General features: G+C 41.0%; 1 protein-coding gene and 1 long non-coding RNA gene across 4 annotated transcripts in view; both read right to left on the bottom strand.

The window, feature by feature from the left end:
- The window catches only part of cnih3 (cornichon family AMPA receptor auxiliary protein 3), an 84,276-nt gene that overhangs the window by 59,743 nt on the left and 5,155 nt on the right, over positions 1 to 19,378 (bottom strand). For all 3 annotated transcript variants that reach the window (XR_015035232.1, XM_085771008.1, XM_085771007.1), the window contains exon 2: positions 7,204 to 7,272. Coding sequence is in view for 2 of the 3 variants with exons in the window: in XM_085771008.1 (XP_085627134.1) it covers positions 7,204 to 7,272 (69 nt within the window). In the remaining variant the exon portion in view is untranslated. The remainder of the gene's footprint in view (positions 1 to 7,203; positions 7,273 to 19,378) is intronic.
- LOC146961529 (uncharacterized) lies at positions 1,022 to 5,904 on the bottom strand. The gene is made up of 5 exons (XR_015035188.1): positions 5,862 to 5,904; positions 5,091 to 5,127; positions 4,875 to 4,998; positions 2,787 to 2,858; positions 1,022 to 1,243 (listed from the first exon to the last, which is right to left on the bottom strand). It is a non-coding gene; the product is annotated as an uncharacterized LOC146961529 (long non-coding RNA).

The following is a 19,378-nucleotide window of genomic DNA, read 5'->3' as shown; positions in this document are numbered from 1 at the left end:
GAGCTAATGCTTGCCACAAACCAACATGTACCTCTGTCTCCTCTCCTTGCAGTAAAAGTAAAAGTTCAATTTCAAAAATACCCACACTCTAAGAAATGAAATGTTGGTTTTACTTAACCGAGTTATGTCAACCGGTCCCACGAAACTGTGTTGTTTAAATAGGAAAAGCAATATACCATTAATGTGAATAACACATATTAAGTAAATCCAACTTAACTATCTTACTTTAAAGCTACATAATATCACCAAATGGCATAACCACAACAATGTTATGTTGGTTTTACTGACACCTCATTCAATTAACTTAATATGATTGAGTTCAATTTACTTAACTCATATTATTAGGTTTGTGTTAATACGATGACTCAAATGAATACAATTTAAGTTTCTTAAATTCAGTTAATCCTTTATTTTACTCAGGACTGGAAGCATTATTATTACAAATAACTAAGTCATGAGTACAGTCTAAATGTATGTAACAACACTCATCCCTGACCAATATCCCCAAACATGTGGCTTTCTTTACAATCACAAACATTAATGCATTTTTATCAGTTGTATGTTTGCTGTTGACCTCTTATTTATGTTTCAGAGTGTGAAGGTGTTTTATGTTAATGTACTGTATGAGTGTTGTATGCTGCATTGTGTGCTGAATGTTTGTAGCTGTATGATGATTTTGCATGTGTGGATGCTGCTAAGTGTGTATGTGCGTGAGTGTGTGTGACTATTCAACTAAATAATACTGCATAATTTACTGCAAATAATCTTACTTTGACCTCCACTTGAATGGAATCCAACTCTGTACCACAGGTGGGAGTGTCAAACACAAGTACAGACAAACAAAATAACATGTTGAAGATTAACAGTTGCGTCCAGCATCAGTCCACAGTCCAAAAACATTCAGGTTTTTTTTTCTTGAGTAAGAATCATCAGAAAGCCAAGCACAGTTCTTATCCACAGTCTTGCTGGCAATCTTTGTCCTTGATGAACTGCACCGTAGTAGAGAACTTGTTTCCATCATGGCAGGTTCTTGGGATAGATCATGTCTAAACAATACGTTGATTGACCCAACGGGGCTGCACAGCCTTTTGCCACATCTCTCAGGTCTTGTAGCACTGTACATCCTTCAACGATGATGCCAACATCCACAGGCGGATCTGTTCCGTCTTCTCCCTCTCGTTTACACAGCGTGAATTTCCAAATCCACTTCCTCCACTTCTCCCACTCCACCAACATCAGCATCCTAATGGCAGAAAGAAACAGTATTAATCATATGTATTATAAATGTTATTTTGTATTAGCATTTGATTGAGTCTTAAAGACCCACTCCCGTGAAAATCGTGTTTTTTGAGCTTTTCACATGTTCCTGTGGCATTTTTCTTGTGTTAGAGCACTTATCAGCAGAGAAGGAAGTGCAAAATTGCATTTCAGAGTTTTTCTGCCTTCAAACTGCTGTGAACCAATGGCAGACTCAAACTGGCAGTTTCAGGAAGACTGGAGTTGAGGGTGTCACAGCTCCAGGGGAGGGCACTAGTGCTACAAGCTCCCGCCCCGCTCTGCATCTGGCTCAGAGGTGAAAGCCTTCACAGCTCGGTGTAGCTGTCAAGGTATAATAGGTATAGCTCACCTGGTAGAGCAGCTTGCACTGTGAGCAAGGACTATGTTCCAGTCTGGGATCGAATCCCAGTGTGGAGTTTTACGTTAAACGCGCTGAATCTGTAATTGTACAATGTCCAGCTGTCAGCAAGCGGGGGGGTGGGGTGCGAGGAGGTGGCTGGGCGGGTGCAGAGCAGCGCAGTCTCCGCCCACCCCCCAGAGGTGCATTGCTAATGTGCATGGCTAATGAGCTGGTTTTAAAATGGCCGAAAAGGGTCGCGGGAGTGGGACTTTAAAAGAATAAGACTTTTAATTGTGTTTTTCTTGTCAGGAAATCACAAGTAATCATGACAGCACAAACCCAGAATTTTAGGAATTTTTGCAAATTAATTAAAGAAAAACTGAAATAAAATACCTGAACATAAGTATTTAGACCCTTTACTCTGACAAAGATCACTGTGGCTGAGCTCCAGAGATCCTGTGTGGAGATGGGAGAAAGCTCCAGAAGGTCAACCATCACTGCAGCCTCCACCAATCTGGTCAGTATGGAAGAGTGGATGGACGAAAGTCTCTACTCAGTGCTAGACACATGAAAGGCTGCATAGAGTTTGCAAACAACCACTGAAAGGCTGTGAGTAATGATGATGGTTGACCTTCTGGAACTTGATCCCATCTCCACACAGGATGTCTGGAGCTCAGCCACAGTGATCTTTGGGTTCTTGGTTTCCTCTCTGACCAAGGTTCTTCTCCAACTGTTCGGCTCAGAGCTGTAAGGCCTTCTTTATACAGGTGTGTACCTTTCAAATCATGTCCAAACTATTTAACTCAACACAGCTAGACTCTAATGAAGTTGTTGAACCATCTCAAAGATGAAAAAAATAATTTGACGGCACCTGAATGACCTACGTGAGTGTCAGAGCAAAGGGTCTAAATACTTAACGTTCAGGTGATATTTCAGTTTTTCTTTAATTAATTTGCAAAACTTTCTAAAATTGTGGGTTTGTGCTGTCATGATGGGGTAGTGTTTTTTTTTTTAACATAAAGCTGCAACATTACAAATGGTGACAAATTTAAGGGGTTCTGAATACTTTCCCCATACCCATTGTATGTCAACAGTGTTTAAAAAAAGATTTTTCTATATTAATCAACTAAATCTAAAGCTATGTTTGATCGACAGTGTCATAACTTACCATATACTCCTTGGCAAGGTTGTCAAGATATCCATTTAAGTATGCATTCTGGTCTTCTTCGATTCTTGGCCTCTGTGGGAGACCAAAAACAGATTTTAATAAACCTTTTTAAATGGTTTCTGATTGAGTGACATAAACTAGAGGAATATAGAATTATAAAACTGAATTAAAAACTATGTTAATGATAGATGCTCATGAGTTAAAGCAGAAGTAAGTGATATATTTGTGTTAATATAAGTCTTAAATAGTTGTATCTTCCGACAGCAATCACTTCTATAGAGTGTTTGGTCTGAAACACTGGTCTGTCAGTCCCTCTGCTCTGCTCTGAGCCCAGGAGAAAACATTTATCGTATCCTACAGTTTTTATCCAATGAGGAGAGAGAACGGCATGAAGGGCTGTGTGTGCAGCCAAGGGATGCGCGTGAATGTGGTGACTAGAGGATGACATTTGTCGGGAATTCCCGCGGGTCACGTGATTCCCGCGGGATTCCCGCGGGATGGGAGTCAAATTTTTATTGATCCCGTGATTGGGACGGGACGGGAATAAAAATGAACGGGAGCGGGCAGGAGCGGGAACGCCATTAATGGATGATGATTTTCAGCCGTGTTAAACAACCAAAAGGTCAGATGCGTCCATGTTTGTAGTCATCTTTCAGTGGCACTTTTCTCTTCTCTCTTCTACTCTTTCACTTAGCAGCCTTGGTGATTTTGGGCGCCGCATTGATTAAAAGGCAGATGTAGTGTCTTTTGCGAGCATTACTTTCAATATAGACGTGCGTCATGTGCGCTCACCCAAAGCGACGCCGTGGTGACGCGCATTCAGTGCTATGGGCTTGTTTTTTTTCGTGCACCTCCGACCTGCTTCTCCCACCGGTGTCCGGTCTCAGGTCTCTCTAGTAGCCTAGTTACTCTCAGAACCGACCCGGTGTCTAAGCACGGCGACCAAGCTTTGATAAATACAGCGTGTCCTCCCGTGTTTCAGCTGGGTCGATACCGCGGAGCTATTTAAAAAAAAAAAAAAAGCGCTGGTCGCCGTGGAGCTGAGAACAGCGGAGTTTTCTCTCCTAAAGCTGACATGTGGTCAGTCTCACAGTCTCACCCTTAATTAATATTTCTTCAACCTTAAAGCTCTCTGTCTGTCCACCGACTGTCCTGACCTGTCCCTGAACATCACACAGGGACATGGAGCTGCTTGTGTGCCTGGACATTGAGTTTTAATGTTTACATCAGGCTGAGTTCAACAAATTAGTTTATACTACTGTGATTTAAGTAGTTAAATAATAAGATATAGTTATCAGAGTTAATATCATATAATATCGCTGCTCATCAATCGATGAGCCCCCCCCCCCCCGTGCGCACGGACCTTTGCCACCTTGGTCGCAAAAAAACCCAGGGAAAACCCTGACAACAATGGAGGGAGGTGGAGGAGATGAAGCCGTTAAGTGTGACCTACAGAATAAAGTCAGGAATAATGAATACAAAAAAAAAAACGGGAGTGGGATGGGAGTGGGAGTAATTTTGAGTGGGAGCGGGACGGGATTGGGAGTCATTCTACAGGAGTGGGACGGGATGGGATTATTTTTTTTATTCTGGCCCGGGATTGGGACGGGATGGGATTTTTTCTCTGGGAGTGGGATGGGACGGGAGTGAAAATCCACTCCCGTGTCATGCTCTAGTGGTGACGTAGGGACGAGGACTGTTATGGTGCGTTCAAGGCAACTCGTAACTCGTGTTTTTCCGACCTGTGAAGTCGTACCAGTTCGATCTGGTACGAGTTCACGGGTCGGAAGTTACGAGTGGCCGTTATAGTGACTTTCACAGGTAAAACAGGTCAGAAAAACACGAAACACAACAAGTCGTAAGTTGTGACTTGAAGCTGTAATTTACGGTTTCAAAAGCCTGCCTGGAACGCAGCATTAGCCAAAATGACCGGATCGCTTACTTCTGCTTTAATAATAATGAATTTGATTATGATAAGGGACTAAAGCATTTAAACTTGATTCAAACTCAAAAAACAAGGGAAAGAGGTTAAATATAGTAATACCAAACAGCTTTTTTATGTTAAGAGTAAATGCTGAGGGTACACACCTGGTCCATGGCTACCAGGATTGGGCTGATACTGCGTGTTGTTGCCCCTCCCGTCATCATCCTGTTGGGTCACAAGGGTCAAAAGCAGGGAGTCGGTGGTAAAGTGGGTGGACTCTGCATTTACCTGCAACAGATAGGACAGAATTTCACATGAAACCAAAAATGATCACATAATATGGAAGTGTAAACATAAACATCTGTTTTAGTGACTGGTACCTGGTAGGAGTGACGTTTGCACCTCCACATCCAGAGCCTAAAAAGAAGAGAGATTTTTTACAATATGATATAGCCTAACATTTAAAAAAAAACTATCGAAGTGTTACACTTACAACAGTGGCACAATATTTCAGTGGTACACCCTGAACTAATTTATCCCTACCAAACGTCAGAGATAAACATTTTAATCACCAACATTGCCATACAGCCTTATGGGAGAGAAGTAGCCTAACATTAGTAGGCTACTTTAAAAGCACAGATCTGCTAAACACAAAACACTCCTGCGTCACATAGAACGTATTGAAACTGATACATTATTTAAACCAGAGTTTCTGAAATTAATTTTCATGTCACATCTGCTTAGCGTGACCCACAACGTGTGTAATTAACTTAGTATCCACAACACCTGCATGTCTGTTGCAGGGCTAACAGCTAAAACTTTCCACATTGCATACAAACCTATCACTCACTCAGCACGATCTGTGTAACCAAAAACACCACAGCTACACTCCTGTTAGGTGTTATAAAGTTAAAAAAAAAAAAAAAAAATCGCTGACGGCATGTTTTTTTTTTTTTTTTATGCCAAGTGACGAGCCCACAAGAACGTTGCTAACGTTAGCAAGAAACCGTGTGTGCATTTTAAGCTAGCAATGACAATTACCTAAACTCTATCAAACAAAATGACTGAGTGCAATAAAAACTGAAAACTCTTATCGTCGGTTGGCACAACGTACAGTTTAACACTATTATTTAGGAAACTTTTGTACTTACCAAATCTTTTAAGGACGTTGACTTCCCCCAGAGCTGTGAGCACATTGCACTGTAGTGACGGTTGAAAGTGAAAGAAAGTACCCTACTGCGCATGTCTGACACCTGCGTGGGCGTGCATGTCTGATTTAATTGAGATAGTTATGTTAGTTTGAACATGCTGTATTTTGTAGCCTTAACATCTCATTTTATTACGTTATTCCAAAGAAACCTTATTATGTTTTAAGTAAAAACCTAATAATTATAGTAATTTCACCATAACAAAGTGACATAGTATGAACAACATGGCAATTTCATTTCTTAGAGTGCAGGTTTGTATGGACTAGGCCCTAAGCTTCAAAGATCACTCTTCAGAAATCATCAATGAGCGACGCCAAGCTTCATATCCAGTCTATGGTCTAGAGGCAGCTGATGTGTCTTCATACAAAGATAAGCAACAGGATGAGGTGTTAGGTGTTTTGACATGTTTGTCTTGTGTGTGTTGTCCTTCGCAATATGGTGACCAAATATTCTGTCACAGAAATACACCCACATCAGACATCATCAGTATATAGCACATTGGCTGAGGCGATGCCGTAAGATCACTGTAAGCAATTTTTGTTTGTAGGTAAAAGAGAAATCTGCCAGCTCCATGTTCAACACCATGTCCAGGAGTGAAACAGGTGCATGGGGACTGAATAACAAGGTCAAGACTAGAAATGTTCACATTTTCTTTTTCACACCCAAAAATAATATGTCTCAAGTCAAGACTCTCTGGGGCTATTTATCCTGAACATGGCTCAGGCTACACAAAAGCCTAGGAGGAGGTCTAAGGTCTGGAATGATTTAGGTTAGTAGAAGGTTAGAAACAGCCTGCATTGGCACTGGCAAAAATCGGAGTGTGTAAGATCGGATCAACTGTAAATTCTACTGTATGTTTACTGCTGTTAGTGGCTTTTCACTTTTATTTTATTTCTATTTGAATTTCAGGGTTATTTGTAAATGATGATTCATTCACACTGGATGCTTTGCCCCGGAGTCTTACAATAGTATTCTTGCCAGCCAGGAAGTAAGTAGGGCTTACAAAAAACGACGTTGCCAGCTGCCTGATTTAAAATTAATAGAGATGGAGAGAAAAAGTGAAGATGCAGGAATGTAGACTTGGAAAGACACAGGCAAAGAATGAGAGAAATATCTGTGGCCCTTAGCAAATGGGTTTGATTTTTTCTTTCTGTTGTTTTTTTCTGTTCTGTCTGTTTTCTACAGTTTCCATCAACACAAAAACATTGATTGAAAAGAAACTAAAATGTGTAGAATGTGTGTGTACCGGTAGAATCATATCAGTGAGCAAGAAAAGGAAACCTACCGCATGGAGTGGATTGCCCTGATCGATCGGCACCTTGAAGTCAGCCTGGAGCTCATCAAAAGCTGTAATCTGAGAGAGAGAGAAAGAGAGAGAACAAGTGATGAATATTATGAATAAAATAGCGGGATAATGTAGAATGAAATTACACATAATGAAAAATAAAATACCATTATTGCAAAAGTCCTGTGTGTCACAGAATGCATCAACCTGAGCTGTAGACAATGATGTTATCCGATTATCTTTACTTTATGTTGATTGGCAGAAAATAAACTACAGTGACACAGCAAAAGGACCTACCATCTAGATAAAAGTACCAAAATCATCAGTTAAATAATCTGATTGTGAAATAGTTTCATTCATCTGCACCATAAAGCTCCATTGTTGTCCAAAAACTGTTTAAACACATCAATGAATATTGCTCCTGTTAGACTATTTAATGAAATGACCAGTTTTAAGGAGATTTTTAAAAAAAAAAAAAGGTTATTACTTTATTCTGGCAGATATTGTGGTGAGTCCTATTTTCAGTAGTCATTTCTGCATTTCAATTTCACTAACAAAATTGATGATGCAATCTAACAAGCACGCTCCTTTATGTTTGGAGAATTTGATTTGCAGCACTCTGTAAAAGCACTATGCTTCATTTATGGATTTTATCAAACAAAATCAACAACAACAACAACAACACAGCTCCTGTCAAATGTGGAATCAGACTTGATTACAATAAAATTTTGATTAGCCTACATATGCAGTCCTAATTATGAGTCACCTCTGTGTATGCTGTCCTGCTCCTGTGAATACTTAGAATCCCACTTAATGTGTTTTGGATGAAAACATTATCCGACAACCACAAAATTTAGTCCTGATTAAATTATGTTCACACAAACCACAGAGCAGAGCCGTAGGAAAACCACTGGTGTAATTAATTACAATCAAGGGGACTGCAGTCCACTGAAGTGCTGGCAAGAAGTTTACTCCGGACCAGGCTAACTGTCAAGCTTTGTTTAGCTGTGTGTCAAAGAATGGCCAATAGGTAGAAATGGACTCTGAACGCACCATTCTGTCAGGTTCATTTCAGAGGTCACATCACTCGTGTTTACTTTGTAAAATTGTAAAAAACTGAACAGTATAAAAAACGTAAAGTTACTGTTACTAGAAAATAGCACATCAAGAACTAGTTTACTTTTCCAAGGGCTAGAGATGCACAGTAGAGCAAAGCCTACGTCATGACATCACCCGTCTCAATTTTCCCTGCAACACTTATCATTCGGCTCATTTCATAACATTTTGATGATTTTTCAAGTGAGACAGTGACCATTAAAGGTGACATATTATAGCACCTTTCCCAGGTACATCTCTGTGACATGCTTCAGGTCAAAATACCCCAAGGATCAAACATCTCCTCAAAATAGGCCTGATTCAGAACGGCTGGTTTCAGTGCCTGTTCCTTTAAATGCAAAATGTTTGCAAAATGCAAACACCCCGCCCCGCCCCCTCTACTACTGTATGTCTAATGACATCATTGTGTGACAACTGAGCATGGGAACAGCTTGTAAAACCACCTAGATTTCGACCTGGGAACCTGCAAATTATAGATTTTTTTTTTTTTTGTTAATTCTCACATTCTGGGGTCCGGAAGACAAGACAAATACCCAAATATAGAACCTTCAAAAAGTGATCTTTCCATAATTTGTCCCCTTGGAGACTCCTTATCATCAGCAGTGTTTGTTAATTCTTTGTTAACCCTCTCCTTCTCAGGTGAGCTTGGCTTTGTTTCGTGACTTTGATGGAATACCCCCCTGGTAGTGTACACACTAGCCCCGTTTCCACTACTGTATGTGGTACGGTACGGGTCGGTACGGAACGGTACGCTTATTTCAACGTTTCCACTACCATGGAACCATACTGGTCCCATGGTACCCGTTACCATTGGGAGCTGGTGATTGGTCGAGCATAATATGGCGTCATCGCGCAGTGCGACGGATATCTGAAGCACAACAACACAGAAAAAGTCAGCTGTAGCGCTGTTAAAACGTCACTTTATTAATTAATTAATTTTTTTTTTTCATGCGAGAAAGTCACAGTTTAGAGTCCTAATCTGTGGTCAGTTTCTCCAACTGACGTCTGTTTGGAAATTTGCTCCGAGGTTTTGGGAGAAGTGCAGAGCTACTGGGAGCCGCCACCGGGAGCTCGCTGCTCGGCTCATCTCAGAGGCAGCTGCCGGCCGGCTGAGGTGATCGACCGGTCAGTTTAGGTCGTCATGCCGGTGGAGAAAGCGAGCAGATTAATTTATGGTCTCATTGATTAGTTTGTGTAAATGAAAAGTGAAGCTTCAGGTGTGTGCTGGTCAGAGGAGCAGCGCTGACTCGGCAGTGTCTGTATACATAGTGATCACCACATTTACATTAATAAATAGGCTAAATGTTTTACAATTAAAAAAAAAAAAAAAGGGTTAGTCTATGGTTCAACCGGACCGCGAGCCAGTGTCGCTACGTAAGTCGACGTAGTGACGCTTCGGCACGCACTCCGCCTACCCCTGAAGGTCCCTTTTATACAATGGAAACACAACGCTGACCATATCCGACCCGAACCGTACCCGTACCGATCCGTACTGTGCCGTACCATACTGACAGTGGAAACGAGGCTACTGATTCACTGTCATGGTTTACACCGTGACTCTGACACTGAGCCATTGTTTACTACATTGGCTTCACCTGTGCTTTTCCTCCAATATCCTCCAATCATGGCAGCCAAAAAACAGTCTGACAGACACTACTATATGTTGACACACTGATGTTTGGCAAGAGTAGTCACTATATAACATTTAGCATATTAGCATGTTAGTATCTCACTAGTTTTGCAGACAATTTACCATTAAACAAAGTGTTGGACAAGTTTAAAATAAGACTTAAAGTTCAACACCTTAATTTTACACCTCCACCTGCTGTGCTCAGGTTTAAAAAAAAAAAAGGCCCTTGATATGAACTCATGTATCTGGTATTCCCTTTCCAAGTTGCTCTTTCAATGAGACATCTTCCATTTCAGAGTCAGCTCTTCAATCTTGTCATCATTTACATAATCTGCGGCAGTTAAAATGCATATCTGCCCAGAGGCGCAGCATTTACATGTGAGAGAGCATTAACATATGATGCTGCTGCTGCCCACCCACTGTTACATTGTGGAACACAGAAAATGAACAATTTAGATTCAGTAAGCCAATGTGTTGATGTGATGATACCTGGGTGTTAACAGGCTGTTGAGTATATAATTGTCCAAATGAAGCCAGTCATTAGGTCAGAAATTAGGTCTTGCTCTTTTGTTTACCTGATGGAAGACCTTAAAGGCAACAACCACACTTTGGTTTCCTCTCTATGCAGCATTCTTACAGCTACAGCTGTAGTCTGTAGGATTTTGTTGTGTGCTCAGTAGAACGTCTATTCCCCTGCTTGAGCTTGTTTCCTGTTACTGAGGTGCTGCCCCTCGTTGCTCAGGATCCTGATTGGAGCACCACCATCACAAATCCAGAGGAGGCAATAGAGAGGACTGAGAAGTTGTACAATCTGGGTCAGCTCGACAACTGCAGAGGCTGTTATATTCAACCCGTCTCACTGTTGTTTTGTCTGGTAGATGTTAATTGTACTGATTACATAAAACAAGTTTTGATGAACTCGTATAACTTAACCCCGAGGTGATTGTGTGCAATTGTTTTATTTCATCTTTTGATTGTTCATTACAGTGGGAGCTCTGTCTGTTTCATAAGTTGCTACAGTGATTACAGTGATCAGGTAATGGTGACCAGTAGAGAAACTATGCAACAGGTCCATTAGAGTTGCACAAAAAGAGGTGGACAAATGATACAGCTCCACATTAAAGTATAGATCTCAGAGATGTTTACAAGTCTTTTTTTGCAAGTCCAAGTCAAGTCTCTAGAAAATAAGTCTCCTGTCTCTTCTGGTTGTAATGAGCCTTCTATCATCTGCTGCAATCCAGTCTGCTAAGAATACTGCACAGCTATATCTAAGAAATTCAAAGCATTTACTCTATTATTATCACTCCTTTATCTATTAGCATACACTACTGACTAGTTGTGTTTATCATATGATCACTTTAAACAGGCTATTGCAATTCAATAAGAAAACACACAATGCAAGCTTTCCTTTACAGGAAACTATATTCTGAGTCAAGAAAGAATCAAGACTGTTTGTTTGTTTGTTTGTTTGTTTGTTTGTTTGTTTGTTTGTTTGTTTGTTTTTGCTTTGTTGAATTCAGAAAACCCTTAGATGAACAACATGGAAAATGATTAGGCTGTTAATTATAGTAGGTAATAAGATTTGGATGGTATAGCTAACATTTTTATGTGTAGCAAAACCGTTCTGGAACCACATGTTTCTGAGAGAAGAGAACTGGTTGTTATTTTTTTGAATTAGCTCCTCAACTCATGGGGGCGCGTCGACACGTGCAGACTTCCACACGTGCCTTCAGTCATATTTCGCAGCAAAAAAAAGGAGGAGAAAATGAGGAGTAGGCTACTTAGCCTACAGAGTCTGCCAGTAATGCAGCAGTCCACGTGAAGGAAGGTCAGACAACAAATGGACATCACATGTGCCTCACCTGTACGGAAAAAAACTAACAAAAAAAACTGCTGGTTGACAGTCACCTGTCACTCACTTACAGCTGACGGAGCTGTCAGAGGAGCTCTGCTGTTTCTCTCTCTTTAGCCTGGAGTTTGGCTGCACTCTGTATAAAAGGAGTTGAGTGTATGAAGATCTAACCTCCATCTGAACACCGATCATGTGGTGATGCTCAGCTGTAGCAGTGTGTTTTATAAAGGCAAAAAAAAAAAAAACACATCGTCTGTCGACCTGTCAGGATGGAGGATTGGGTTGCTGATAGGCACAAGCCAAGAAAATAATGATTGTTCACGAGTCCCAAAACACGAGTCCTAGCTGAGTCTGAAATCTTTTGAGCACGAGTCCAAGTCAAGTCTGACACGAGATATGTTTTATAGATTATGTTGCATTTAAGCAATGTTTTTTAGGTAGTGATATAACAAGGCTGTGTTGCTCTGGCAAAACTTTTCTAAAGCAGCCACTGTTAGGACACTGCAAGGTTTAAATTGAGCTGTTCAAAAACGCAGCAAGCACATAATGACTGGCAGTGTAGGAGTTAGCTGTGATTGATTTTTCTCCAGCATATGGTGTATTTCATTTTCCAAAATAGAGGAAAAAATATATATATTTAACTGACTAAAAGCTCTGCTTCAAAGGAACAAGTTCTTCACTAAAATGTATTGCAGTCAAAAGGACAATATTTGAGTGAAGTAGAGTCACATGTTTCTAAAAAAAAAAAAAAAAAATACCCAACAACACTCAATTAAGTACAAATATACACTCAGGTATTTATACATCATGTAATTGTACTACTTTGTCATTGTCCACCGCTCTACATGAGTTGCACTGGAAGCCATTGTACTGCAGACAGATGCTTTTGCTTTACTACAGTAGTTGGGCCTCATGTGAAAATTAATGAAATAAAAATGTGTTTAATAATGTGTTAGTGTGTCTGCATATGAGCTACTCTTAGTACCATGGGGGAACTGTAAGATGTGACAGTGTGTGTGTGTGTGTGTGTGTGTGTGTGTGTGTGTGTGTGTGTGTGTGTGTGTGTGTGTGTGTGTGTGTGTGCAGGAGTAGGAAAAACTAGATCACTGTCTGTGTGGTACAACATTATCCATACGTTGTGGGCTGATGTGAGCAAGAAACAGAGGAAGAAGTGATGTGTGTGTGTGTGTGTGTGTGTGTGTGTGTGTGTGTGTGTGTGTGTGTGTGTGTGTGTGTGTGTGTGTGTGTGTGTGTGTGTGTGTGTGTGTGTACATGAGAACGTGTCAGTGTGGAGAATTAACATCAGAGAGATGGCAGAGGTTCGCGCCAATCCTGGGTTATTTCCCTGGGCTCACCCCCGCACTAACAGGCAGCTCTTTACATGTTATTTCCCAGTGGACCCTAACAGTGATCATTGCCTCACTGTGTTACAGTGTGTTAGCTTCCCCCAGGCTGTTCCTCGTGGGGCAATGGGAATACACGCTCACACTCACACTCGCACAAGTCACCATGGTGCATACAGGGAAGCACTGTACTGTACGTATTCATGCATGGGAACAGACTCTTCCACAGAGACAACAGAGATACTTTGCCTATACATCCCTGTGTGACGCTCTGGATGCTCTGAGTGGAAGTCAAGCGTAAAGGATCATTTACATTTAGTACAAACGGTCTTGTCATTTTTGGCTGTTGTTTTTTTTATTAGTAGTAGTAATTGCTTAGTAGTGGGAACACTACCAAAATAAAGTTTGTGTCAACAATGAACAATGAGTGGATAGATGATAAGAAAGGTTAAAACTGTTTATCCGGATTACATACAGCATCCATCCATCCATCCATGAGGCACCCCAAAATTCGATCTCCACATCCTCCAGCTCCTCTAGAGGCACTAGTCTGAAGCACTGCTGGGCCAGGTACCTAATATCTCCAACATGTCCAGGTTTGTCCCAGCTGGATCTGCCTTTGCTTGGTGATATCCAGTCTAATCCTATTACCGCATGTTAATCAGATGACCAACACACTCCAGTTAGCCCCTTTCCACTGGAAGGGACAACGGCTGTACTCCAAGCCTACAGCCTGAAAATCAGGCAACTGCCTTAAAAGAATAGTTCACCCAAAATTCAAATTGCATTCACCCTCATGTCGACTAAGGGCTGAGAGAAGTTTCAGAGTCCTCCGTGGCTTCTCTGAGTTACAGGGGGTCTCGGCATAGCAGTGCATGTCCATATAACGGTTGCAAATGGATACCAACTGTCTTCGTAACAAAAAGACACACCAAAAAACATCCAAATACCTCCATGCTGCTCGTATGTAATGTCCGTCTTTTATTGAAGCCCCGAAATGCGAAACTGTTCCAAAAAAAATGAAATAAGTCTATATTTCAAGCTTGTTTGTAACGGAAGCTCCTCTTCCTGGTCCGTCAAAACCGTCATTTTTTCGGAACAAAAAACTTGGCACATACAAGTTTAACAGAAAAATGAACTGCACTAACTGACTAAAGAAAAGAGCTGTGTTGTGATAAGAAACTATATTATCCTTTAAGGGAAAATCCACTGTAAAGCAGAATATCATCCCCTTGATCTCAGACCACTCAGCTACTGATCAGAAGTAACATTTGCCTCGGAGCTGCAGTCCAGAGGACCAAAACTAAAATACGTGACGTGCTCAGAGGGTGATTCCCACAGAAGCTCAATGGCAGTGACAATGGATTTTCTGTTTTTGCAAATCCAGTTCTATTTTGATGTTCACTTTAACAGGCTGCTTTGAAGTCAAGGTTGGCTGGCAGACACAGCCAACATACTGGCAGCCTCTGCTCCTTCCCTTGGCGCGCCAAATTCCGTGCTTCAATGCAGACTGTGGCTGCTACTGGGCTGCAAGCAGAAGAAGAGATCAGAAAGATGGATGTATCCTAATCTGTTGTGTTTAAGTCCATGCATCTAAATGTGTTAATCACTTTCACCAAATATCAGTCAGTGGAACCAACCAAACACACTTTTCCCTCCATTCAGCCTTCAAAGAATTCATATAAGTAACAAGATTAAAAACAACAACAGCAATCAGCGGAACCTCCACCCTAATGTGAAACACAACAAGGTCCACTTAAATTATTCAAAGACTTGCCTCAATTATTCATTGGGATTTTAAAATCCACTCAATATAGGTTAATTTTCTGCACAACCACTCTTCACCAACCTCTGACGTGCAATTAACAACACAACCAAGCCGCAGCCAACCACTAAGTCTATTATGCATGCAGCCAAATGAGAAATGAGCAGTGCTGAATTTAATTCATGCAATTTTCTGTATTAACCACAAGGCATGACGCAAAGTTTACAACACAGGCTGCCCGACATCCCCATGGGGAGCATTAAATTTTCATCTTATCTCAGGCGAAGAGTAAAATACAGAACCTTGCTAACAAAGAATCAGGGGTCTGATGTGAAGCCTATGTTGGTCTTCCCTGATTCTGATTAAATTTTTTAGCAATTGCAGGTTTTATAATGAAATGCTAGCAGAGCAGAGAGGCAGTGGAAATGGTTGGCACTGCATGGTTTGGATGCCTTTCAGACAAATCCGTATGCAAGGATTCTCATTTAAGGAAGGATCCCCTGTTTCACTGACTGAAGAATGAAAAGTTTGCTATTGCCTTATATTTGTTTGAACCTGTAAAACAACACTTAATGAATTTAGCTTCTCATTCTCTGCCCCTCAAGATCTATTTCCCTCCTCTGTGACTTAATACTGAACCTCCAGTCTGCCGTAGAGTAGACTTCCCAGAGGTCAGTGGCTGGTCGTGTGCACGGAGCTGGCTTGTTTTGAATCACTACCATGCTCCTGTCAGTGTTAGCCTGTATCTCTGCTGAACAGTTTGGTGGCTGTGTCTGTGCTGAACACCTTGCCAGGGGGACACAGCCGGAGGAGGCAGTTCCCCTCATTTCCCTGAGTAGACACTGTAGGCACAGTTAACCCTTTCCATCACTGACACAGGATCAAAGGGAACAAATAGCTCTTCCTTCTAAATAATTCGCCACTCACTTAACATGAATCAGTTGTCAGGACAGGATTGGCACCAACGGTGAATGATGAGCAGGAATAACAAAGGTTGACAGATGGATCACCTAAGCACATTCAAAACATAAAGCTACAGTTGTTTACGGACCGGGCTTGCTTCAGGCAATTTTTGAATTTCCAGCTTAGAGCACGTCAACCAAAACTGAGGGGTTTAGTTACTCTTTAATGAATCAGGGCCTAAGCATAAAACAATAGTGAAACAAGAGGGCTACATTTGTTTACATTGGACAGTCTGGTATGACCACACCTTCTGAGGGGCCAGAGCAATGATGCTGCAGTGACTTTATCACTGCAGGACAATATTGATGTTTGTCCTAAAATCAATGGAAAGAGTTGGATTGCCGTGGAAACATTGCTTGTAGCAACATTTCCTTCTGTAACCTTAGAGCTTGTTAATGAGACAATATTGTAAAGGTTCATCCTTGAAGCATATAAAAACTGGAAGTCCATGGAAGTCATGAGCACAGCCACCTGGTGTGTTGCATAATAACACTGAGAGCATGAGAACAAACTGGATTATTGGCCATTCAGTTTAAATGTTGACATTTTAATATGTTTATAACTACTTATCAGTAATGAATCCTCCAAAAATTATCTAAGCAGAAGCCTGTTATAAACAGTTTAGCTTTATAAACTAAGGTGATATTATGTCAGTGTTAATTGCACTGCCAAATGTGCTGAGAGTTCTGACGAGAGTTTAACTCAGCCCACATAGAGATCAATGTGTAGGGTACCAAAGGTGGATGTAAAAGATACCGTTATGCAATCTTCTTTTCCATCAATAATCAAGACAAAACTAAGTAACACTTAAAAATAATGTTCACCACAACAACCTCTGACAGTTACTGATGTTAAGTTCCTACTATATATGCTGCATCTCACTCACAGTTAGCACAGCTGCTAATTATCTTCTTTCTATTTGCCTGAGCAGTACTGAGCTATACTGCTGAGTGCCTCTGCTACATAACACTCCAGCAGTAATCTGTGAAATGTGGCAAATCACAATGCACTCACATTTGCAAGTGAAAAGCTTATGATGTTTAAAGTCTCTCTAGTGACTGTTATCCACTACTGTGCATGTTAAATGACACAATTATTTTAACATGGAAGAAAAATGCAGATCTGTCACACAACTTGGCCAAAGGAAATTTCCCAAGCAACACGTACGTATGAATAAAACACTGGAAAAACTGTTTGTCTGATGTCAGAAGTGAATGTAGTGACCTTTTGTTCCTGTAGAATTGTCATTAGGCTGTTACAGTAAAACTGCACTTTTTTATTATTTAAATGTGAAAAGCCAGTCCTGTTGCAGGTGATGTGTAAACCCGGGGAGAAAAGGAGGGACGACAGGAATCACCCAGAAAATCCCCCGGTGTGTGCACTGTGCAGTGGAACAATAGGAACAGTGAGGTAAGAATGATGGATGGGGAGCCAGCAGGGGTTAATGAACACATGGATCGATGCTGAACCAACCTAGCTATATACTGAACGCCACCAGCATTAGCTTCCAGGGCCTGCTGCCAGAAAACCCCCGTTGACTGTCTGCTCATTGGAATTACAATCAGCTGCATCACCTATGCATTTCTTTCCCCTGATGTCTTACTAGGGCACCTTGAGCACGAGCTGCTTCCTTGTTTGTACATACAAAACCAGTGTGGCTCTGCATGCTAAATACAGTAATCGCTGGATTATTACCATGTCGACCAACTTCAAGCACATTCCTCTTGCATAATGTATAGTCTTCTTAAATACATGAAACTTTTGTCCTTCAGTCAATGTTATCCCTGTTTTCCCCACATTATCCCCACCTGCCTTGTTATTATCATCAAGTTATGATGAAGCAAAGATTGCATACGCTCTGTGTTACTGTCATAAACCTTGTGTCCTATTTTAATTCTAGTTCAGTAACAACATTGGGTTATGTTGCCCAGATGTTGTGAGGGATTATAACAAACATTTAAAATGTGCTCACTTCTATCTCTTGCAAGTGGTTAAAAGAATGGCCAGCTAATTTGGACTTCATTGTTGGCTTGATACTTCCCCTGAATTACCATGTTTCTCAAGTGCAGAAGTTTGAGACTTGCTGTTTCTTTTTTTCTTCTTCTTCTTATTTTTTTTCATTTAATGTTTAATCACTGAGAAAATCAAACTTGTTTCTGGCTCCAGCCAACTTCATTAAAATATGATTAACATAACACAAACCAACCACGACTACTCAGTCTCAGTTTAACCAGAATTACAGAATTAATCAAAATCATGCACTGTTACTATTAACTAATTTCTAACTTAAAGCTTATTAAGTGATGTCTGGATGTCTGCTACATGTGTGAACTGCTACATTGTGTTAAATACAGTTCAGCCAGGCAATTAAATAAATGGTTATATTTCTTTATTTATATTTTGCCATCTGGCACATCTTATCCTCTATACTAAATTCAATATAGAGTTTGGTAAATATTGAATGAGGAAATTATTTCAGGCACAGACGGTAGACAGTCGTAACAAGAACCTTAAGTACATAAAGCTGATTGTGCCACATCTTTATTTCATTACTGTTATTAAGACATGAATAATCCACATGAAGACGGTGTACTACCTGCTGTAGTCTGCTCTCCTGTCTGAACTTCATTTCTGTTTCTGGGTTCATATTTTATTTTGTGAATTTCTGCCTTTATCATCTTTTTCATTATCTGACTATCACTTTGTATTCTGCTCTAGTCCAGTATGCCCTGGTCTCAACTCCCAGTAAGGGAAATCCAGTCTCTCTGGCCTTTCCCCTCTTTTCTACTCCATCAACCTATCACTCCTGCAGCTCCTGTCATTCATCTCTCCTAAGGCACACTGCCTCATCCCCATTCCATCTATCTCCCTGTGACTTTCTCTGTCCCTTCCCTTTGCCTTTCCCCACAAGACCCAAGCAATAGATGTCTGAGGCATTACAGATCATAGGACCAGGGTTAGGCCTCTGGCAGGCTAATGAAAGTAGCACAAACCATGTTTGGCTAAACATCGCTCTCACTTTTCACCCTCTCCTTCACACACAAAGTCAACTGTCTGTCTTTTGAAAGTCAAACCCTCCAAATTTCATCAAAGGAAAACACTCTTTCTTCCCAATGTATTCCCCCAGAGTCTTTTCTCTCTCATTCCTCCACATAGAAACCCTGCCTCCCCCAAAAACATCTGGTTTTGCTCCATCACCAAAGTGCCACAGAGACAGTAACTGCTGAGGGAGTGTCATGATTGTGCGGTATTCACACGACACCTTTAAAACCTGTGATGGCCCTGTACTTGTCAAAATCACAGAGCAATGCAAAGTCACACCCAGCAGTGAAACAACACTGAGCACAATGCCATAGCTGAGCTGCTGATCTCCAAATCAGCCCTAAAGCAAATGCATGACATGCTATCGTGTTGTGTTGCCCTGGTGATAATCAAACTAGTGTTTGTGGTAATTTAAAGTGGAAGGCAGGTGGAATGGAGAGGGTGATGCTATAGCAGTGTACAGG

Source organism: Trachurus japonicus, chromosome 24 (assembly GCF_045865225.1).
Source record: "Trachurus japonicus isolate A0001 chromosome 24, Traja_1.0".
NCBI lineage: Eukaryota > Metazoa > Chordata > Actinopteri > Carangiformes > Carangidae > Trachurus > Trachurus japonicus.
The sequence above is the reverse complement of the archived record's forward strand: the minus strand, read 5'-3'. Positions and strand labels throughout refer to the sequence as shown.